The sequence below is a fragment of the Scophthalmus maximus genome, chromosome 7, assembly GCF_022379125.1.
Source record: "Scophthalmus maximus strain ysfricsl-2021 chromosome 7, ASM2237912v1, whole genome shotgun sequence".
NCBI lineage: Eukaryota > Metazoa > Chordata > Actinopteri > Pleuronectiformes > Scophthalmidae > Scophthalmus > Scophthalmus maximus.
The window spans coordinates 20059176-20067358 of NC_061521.1; the positions used below are offsets into that span (position 1 = coordinate 20059176).

General features: G+C 47.7%; 1 protein-coding gene across 5 annotated transcripts in view; it reads left to right on the plus strand.

Moving 5' to 3' along the window:
• The window catches only part of dusp8a (dual specificity phosphatase 8a), a 41353-nt gene extending 36948 nt beyond the window's left edge, over nt 1-4405 (plus strand). For all 5 annotated transcript variants that reach the window (XM_035642526.2, XM_047333253.1, XM_047333255.1 and 2 more), the window contains 2 exons: nt 71-194; nt 568-4405. In XM_035642526.2, the coding sequence (XP_035498419.2) occupies nt 71-194; nt 568-1777 (1334 nt within the window). In that variant the 3' untranslated portion in view covers nt 1778-4405. The remainder of the gene's footprint in view (nt 1-70; nt 195-567) is intronic.
• The last annotated feature ends 3778 nt before the right edge of the window (nt 4406-8183 follow it).

An 8183-nucleotide genomic window follows, 5' to 3' on the forward strand; every position in this document is an offset into this window, starting at 1 on the left:
ACCTGTCAGGGATCTGCATATGGGTATTCATATCTTCTCTCTCCCCCTCCTCCCTCCCTCCCCTCAACAGACAAAGCTAAGGTGTCAAACTGCAGAGTCATTGTGCACTGCCTGGCCGGAATCTCGCGTTCGGCAACCATCGCCATTGCTTACATCATGAAGACAATGGGCTTGTCATCAGACGACGCCTACAGGTACGCTCGCTCCGCCCACCCACCACCACCAGCTGAGCTAAGGTGTCAGCCCCGGTTAAAACTGCGACTCAATGTTAAAAAGAAACGCTAGACGGATTTCTCAACCCCACCACCCCCCCACCCCTCCAGTCGTGAGAAATGAAATTGTTAGACGGCTGCTAGAGAACAGAGCGCGTACAAAAGGCTTTGAGAACAACACTACCACAGGATTATGTATTGTGTTGTCCATCATAAGAAAACAGGTCACACACTATGTCTAGTTTATCCAGGGTCATTGGGCCCCACATAGTTCATTCGCACCATTTACAACAGTTGTCTTAACAATGTTTTTATCTGAGACTAATGTCGTCCAACTTTGTTTTCCTTTGGTCAGGTTCGTAAAGGACAGGAGGCCGTCGATATCTCCCAACTTCAACTTCCTCGGTCAGCTGCTGGAGTTTGAGAAGGGCCTGCGATTGCTCCAGGCTCTGACTTCGACCTCCGATGACAAAATCTCCGAGAACAACGCGAAGCAAAGCTCAGAGGTTAACGGAGTTGACATGAACGGTCACCACAGCAACTACGACTCGTCAGTGGCGGAGCCGCACATCCCACCAGAGCCCAAGCTGCCGTCGCCCACCTCCCTCCAGCAAGGCTTCAACGGCCTGCACCTCTCCGCGGAGAGGATCATGGACACCAACCGGCTCAAACGCTCCTTCTCCCTGGACATTAAGTCCGTCTACTCCCCCAACAGTTCCCCCTTCCCCAGCCTGGCACCCACGCACTCTGAAGACGTCCCGAAGCTGTGCAAGCTCGACAGCCCGGGAACAGGCACGTCCAATGGCGTCTGCTCCCAGTCTCCCGTCCCAGACAGCCCCAGCTCCTCTGATTCACCGTTCCCCTCGCCAGGCAGTGGGGGCAGCATCGGGGGCTTGGGGCTCGGAGGAAGTGAAGTCCATCGGTCCACTTCTTCCTCGTCCAGACCCAGAAGAAAACCCAAGCACAGCTCCAGCAGCTCGCCGGTCCACTCCCAACCGCACCAACCTCCACAGTCCCTCTGCTTGTCGCTGGACCGCAGGAACCCCAGCCCGGACGAGAACCTGAAGGGCTCCCTGCTCCTCTCACTACCCTCCCTGCCCACTGTGGGGTCTGGGGCCATGTGGACCAAACACAGAGACACTGTCCAGGCCACCACTCCCGTCACGCCCGTCACCCCCACCACAGACGCCCCCTGGCACTTTGGGGCGTCGGAGGGCGGTGAGAGAGAGATGGAGCTGGGAGACGGAAGAGGAGAGGAGTCGTCGGTGAGGTTCGGGAGCAGCTCGGCGTACGTGGCGTTCGGCTGCAGCGAGGGCGTGCGGATACGAGACAAATCCCAGAGGGAGAAGCCACAGACGCAGCGAGACCACCGGGACACCACGTCGTCGTCGTCGTCCACGGTGTCCAACAGCAGCGGACCTGCGTCGGAGAAGCAGTTCAAGCGGCGCAGCTGTCAGATGGAGTTTGAGGAGGGCATCGCCGAGACGCGGTCCCGAGAAGAGCTGGGGAAGATCGGGAAGCAGTCGAGCTTCTCCGGGAGCATGGAGATCATCGAGGTGTCCTGACAGCTAATGGACGCGATCGGAGCTGTCCCCTGGGGGCAAACATGGACCTGGTGAGAGGGAGCTCAACAAGGGGACAAATGAGGGAGGAGTGTTCCCCTCACAGACAGTGTTAAAGGCTCCATCCAACAGAAGGACAAGTAGATACATGAGCAGAGAGTCCATGTGTTACGGTAATGGCTCGCGAGCGAACGAGCATTTGCACCTGGACAGAAAAAAGCCTAAGATGTGGTAACCAGGACCATAACCATCGTGAACTCTCGTGGAGAAAAAAAAAAGTGGAAAAACGTCTGGAGGCGAGTCAGGAACATGAGGGGGGGGTTGACTGTACTTTAGGTACTGACAAAGTTCTGAGCTCTGTCACAGGAAAGGAAAAAAAGGAAACAACACCGGGAGAAGTGACTCGTTGCATCCTTATTATATAGAATTACCATATTTTGACAGAGTTCAGACACAAACTTTTTGCCTGTGGTCAAACGTAGTGTGCTTCAGTAGGTATTATAGCTTGTGATTTGAAACCAAGAACCCCCCTCCCCCTCGTGTTTCCTTCCCCAAAAGCTTCACCTCCTTTTTGTCGGAAACGCCTCAAAAAAACCTCGCACGGCAACGTCCCCCAACCAACCCTTTTTTCCCAGTGGCTCAGACTCTCTGCATTACAAAAACGTCCGGTGACGATAACAGACTCCTCTTACAGCACCGTGTCCTCACATCACTCATAGCACAAGGCCGAGAGAGAGAGAGAGAGAGAGAGAGAGAGAGAGAGAGATCCCGGGGGACTCAATCTGAAGGCGGTACTGCGTCCAAACAATGAAGGATCCTCGGCTTTTTAATCGATGAGAAAGACTTTGACATGAAGACTCTTAGTGACGGGCAGTGTCGTGTCACCCCCCCTCACCCCTTACAAAGCACAGTGTGTCTTTCCCCAAACTTTGGTTCCCTTGTTTCCAGTGTTAACGCCGTGATGGGACTGAGGTTTTCCCGGGACGGTGGCCCCTGCTGCTCCTTCACGGACCCCAGCCACCAATGAGCATGCACCAGGAAGGCTGACTACAGACGGACAAATACTATATATACAATACGAATATATATATAGCAATTTTAATGGACTTTTTTTGTTGTTGTTGTTATCATTTTTAATTTATTGTACTGGTTCATTCTGGTAATGAGAAATAATATAATGTTTTGTGGATTTTTTTTCTTCTTTTTTTTCTTTTGTTGAATTATTATTATTATTATTATTATTATTATTATTTGCTGTATGGTATTTATGAACACACACTCATACAAATACACACAATTCAAGCGAGCAATATGTGCTGTTCCTTTCTTTTGGGGGGAGAGTGATGTATGTGACTCTGAAATGCACTTTTCTGGTTTTCTGACGAACAACTTTAGATTTTTCCGTTCACACCACGAGCAACATGAGACCCAAAAGGCAAGTGTTAAAATTTTGACAGCGCAAAATATAGTATATATAGCGCTGGGGTTGGTGTTCAGTGAATGGTCCCAATAGAGAGATCGGGGGGGGGGTCTCTGTTCGGCCTTGCCTGCTGCGTGAATTCAACGATTGATCACAAGCGAGGGCTTGAGTTTTGAAGAAAAAAAAAAGACAGAGTAGTCGTACACACTCTCTTATCATCAGTCAAATACAGTGACATGTTTTTTGCCACTCACACGAGGACGTGCATAACAACAACAACAACTATATGCAAACAGACACGTGCTCTTTCACAAACATGAGAGTGTCTCCTCCAGCACCAGCTCTTCATCGTAGTGCGTCCCACCAAAGCTGAAACCAACACACAAACACACACGCACACACACACACACACAAACTGTATGCACTTATATTCACACATGTAAAGCATATAGGCCGTACACACACCCTTTTTTTAATTTCTCAGGGGATCTTTCAGTGAGCCATGCCCGACACAGGGTACAGTACATAGCTGCTGGTACATCAGCACAATGCATGTCCATAAAGCTCCCTTGCTCTATCTCTCCTTTTTTTTCTCTCTCTCTCTCTCAAATTTTTAAAAATTCTTATTTCCTATTTTCCAAAGCTTTGATTAAAAAACCGAAAGCAAACGGAAAGGGAATAAAAAAAAACGAGGATCTTCGTATCTCCTGAGGTGAAAGAAATGAAAACTTTGCTCTCCTGGTGTGAGATGGTTATTTATTTATGATGTTAAAATGTGTTGATTTTTTTCATTTGACCCCATCGATTGGCTGTTCTCTCTGGCGATCTTTGACCCTTGACCTTGTGCTGCTGCAGCTACAGTAAGTTCAGATAGATTCCCGCGGACTCTCCTCACCCTCCTCCCTATATTTTTAAGAAAATGTTGTTAGAATTATTTATGACATGTAACAAAGATGATGCAGGCTGTCCCATTTGCTAAAATTGCTGTTATTGAATTATCATTATTATTATTATTATTATTATTATTACTAAGTGTAAATAGCAACGCATCTAAGAACACTGATGAATTTAGATGAGTTTTTAAAAAGAAAATCCTGATACCTTAGGCTGCTTGACGCAAAAATACCTCAGGTTCTATTGAAAGGCTTTTCCTTCCCCTGTACATGTTTTGTGAAAATGAGACAAAAATACAGACATGACAAAATACGAAACTCCTCTCTTGCTTCTTCTTCTTCTTCTTCTTCTTCTTTTTCTTCTTCTTCTTCCTGTGTGCTTGCATGCGGCCGGAACAGGGCCGGGAAGGGAAACCCGCCGACCAGCAGGCGAACAACACATTACGACATCCCGGAGTCCTGGAGACGCGCTATTGATTTTGTGTTTAACAGAGTCCACTCCGACCACACAACACGGCTTTATTGATTTTTTTCTTTCCAGACACTGGCAATGCCACATGCTTCCTTGTGCTGATGGGATGCTGAATTATTTAATAGAGAAGGTCCATTTGAAAGACACGCCCACCTCATTATGTAATTTACCACTAAATAATTCCTTATGATGTCATAAGATTGGATGAAAAGTCAACACAAATGTGAACTTTTGAAAAAAGAAAAGGAATTAAAGGTAGCAATAGAAATGTAAAAAAAATTAAAATACCTGCATTCAAAATCATTATTTTCTAAATGTACTAATTGTGCATTCACATGCTCTGGAAGTGTCATTGTGAAGTCGTTGTTCCAACTTTGGAGTTTGTGTGCTTTAAAGTAGGAAGTATTTATGTGTTTAGAGGGTTTTAAAAAACGGCTGGACACCTCTTTCCAATATTTGCATAATAATGAAGAGCAAAGGAAAAAGGATCAGGTGTGACAGACAAATTAATATATGAAAAATAATGTATTGGCTAAAACGCATGGTGTCCTGATCCTCTGAGAGATGGACATGCAGGTTGCAAAAGTGTCAAAAGTGTCACATTTGACTATAGTTCACAATTTTTCGACACCTCATGAAAGCTTCCACCAGAAGGAAGGTAGCAAGCCACTAAAAACAAAATTCCACACCTGAGAAAATGACTCTCGCTCGGTTTATAACGTCAGTAGGGATTTCCATCGCATGAGTCCGTGGTCTTGAGCTCTTGTTTCAAGTCTTCTTCAATACAACTGGGCGGCGGAGAAGATACGCCGTGATCGACAGCTAGTGCCAACCAATAGGGTGCAGCCAGGGGTGTAGCGCGCTAGTTCCGAGCCCTATACATAAGCAGCCTCTGCGACTGCGTCACAGCACCATGGGAGAGGTCTGCAGACCTTGGAGACCATTATCCATCCATCCATCGTCTTCCGCACATTGGGCGAGAGGCGGGGCACACCCTGGACAGGTCGCCAGCCTATCGCAGGGCCCCACATTCACACCTACGGTCAATTTTGGAGTCTCCTATTAACCTAACCCCATCCGGAGGAAGCCGGAGAACCCGGAGAGAACCCACGCATACACGGGGGGAAAATGCACACTCCACACAGAGAGGCCCTGGTTGGTTTGAACCGGGATTCGAAACCCAGAACCTTCGTGCTGTGAGGTGAAAGTGCTAACCACTACGCCCACCGTGCCGCCCTGGAGACATTATGGAAGAACATAAAAAAAAGTTTGTGTGACAATATGAGGGAAGGGACCAGTAAAAACCACCCCTCAGAGGAACGTCCCCCCCCGTTGTTCCCCGTCTTCTGTCACATTGACACATAATCCATCTGCTTCCCCTTCTCTTTGCCAACACACACACACACACACACACACATCGTCTTCATCGTCCCCTGGTTTCAGACGCTCCACCTCTTCCTTATCCGCCTGTGACCGTCTGCGGGCACAGGCGTAGGAAGGTGGCTGGCGAGGGTGTGGTGTTTGTTTGCCGATGATGTGATGTGTTTGAACAGTGCTTACCTCCTGGGTATGAGAGCACGAGGTGTGCGTGCGTGTGTGTGCGTGCGTGCGTGCGTGCGTGTGTGTTTATGTGAGAAAGAGAAAGACAAAAGACAAAGAGAGGGATTTGCCCCCAGAGAACAGAGTGGCCACACCGATGTTACACAGAAAAACAGCCCCCTAAATCCAGTGGGGGGCCGATTCATCGAGTCCTCTCAATGGGGGGGGGGGGGCTTGACTACAAAGGCAGTTTTGGTTTTCATGATGTCATGGTGGAATTTCACCTCGCGCAATCAAACATCTCTCCACAAACAAAGCGTCGCTCCCCGAAGCCCCCACCACCGTTTGGTTTATTCTCGCCCCCAACAACCAGTGTGTTTGTTCTGGGGACGGACAAGTGAGGTGATGGAGGAGATGGAGCAAAGGAAGGAGATGGAGCAACCTTTCAACACACACACACACACACATACACACACGCATACACACACGCATACACATGCAAAACCAGATGGCCCTTGGCCTTTTTTCGGTGAGCACAATACTGTCTTAATGAGCGTTTCACTGAATCCAATAGGAGACAGGCAGGCAGAGGTAATGGTATTACCAGCATCTCCAGCTGAGTCCCTCCGCTTCCCGTGTGTGTCTTTGTTGTGTCTTTATTTTATGGCCATCAAGGGAATTCTCCCTGACAAAACCAGCACGGTTAATGTGGGATACATGGCCGATCCCACTTCCTCACTTTCACTCTCCCTATAGAGACCGGCCCTGCCCCGCATGTCGCAGTGTGTATTTATCACCTGGATCAGAAGGGATAATCCCCACACGATATGCCTCCTCAGTATATATGCACCGGATGCGTGTGTGTGTGTGTGTGCGTGTGTTTCAAGGTGCCCTCAGCTCGAATTATATGAATCCGCATCTCGGGTAACCTGTCCGTCTGCAGTCTCCCCCTCCGCTGTGCTGAAGTCCGCACTTCTGTGCAGGTTTCCTGTTGCCACTGCGCTGCACACCATCATTAGCCTTTCTGGTGCAATGATTCATGTTTTTTCTTATTATTATTATTCATTATATCCGAACTGGCTTGAATGGTTCCATACTTCACATGTTTTTTTACTTAAACAAATATATGGGAGAGTCAAGGTCACAGTCAGCACGGAGGAAAGCAAATGTTTGCTTTTGGATACAAAGACGGAGTGTGTGTGTGTGTGTATGTGTGTGTGTGTGTGTCTGTGTGCATTTGCTGACAACATGTATGTTTATGCATTTGACATGTTCACTACGTAAGTGTGTACGCATTCGTGTGTGTGTGTGTGTGTGTGTATGACTGTGTGTTTTATGTATCCCTTGGCACAGACTGTACAGTCAGCACGAGTTGCCTGGGAAATGCTCAAGCCAGTGAAATGTTGTTTAATAGATGATGGCTGCACACTTAAGTTCCAATGATTTCATTGTACATAAAGAGTACAAGAACATTCCCCCCGAAACCACATAGGACATTCATGCACAATGTTAACGTAAATTATTATATTATTATACGATAAAATAATTCCACAGTTTGAGCCCATCCCCTTTTCTAAGTAGGTTCTCCATATCTCTGGAACTCTATTGGGGGATGACACGCCATTGACCCAGCGACTATACCTTATAGATGTTTTGATGGTGGAGGTGCAGAACAAAATGTCACCCGTGTGTATGTGCTCTACTGTATGTGCATGTTTGTACGAATGCAGTCTCTGCTGACACACATGTACTGTAAGTGCCTTCATGACTTTACATGCATGTTTGTATTTCTACGTGGATACAAGCTGTTTACACGCGTGTGCGTATGAAGTCGGTCACAGTACAATCTCATGTAAAATGAACACATTTGCGCGCATCCTCCTTCTCATGGTGGCTGATGGGTACCAGACACATCCATGCTCAGGGGCTGCCTGGCGCCTGTTCCCAGGCCTTCTATATGGAAACAGTTAGGAACCGTTACGTCAGCATGGCACTCTTTCTCCACTTTTCCACACACACACACACACACACACACACACATACAGACACACACACACACACATACAGACACACATCCAAAAGTGC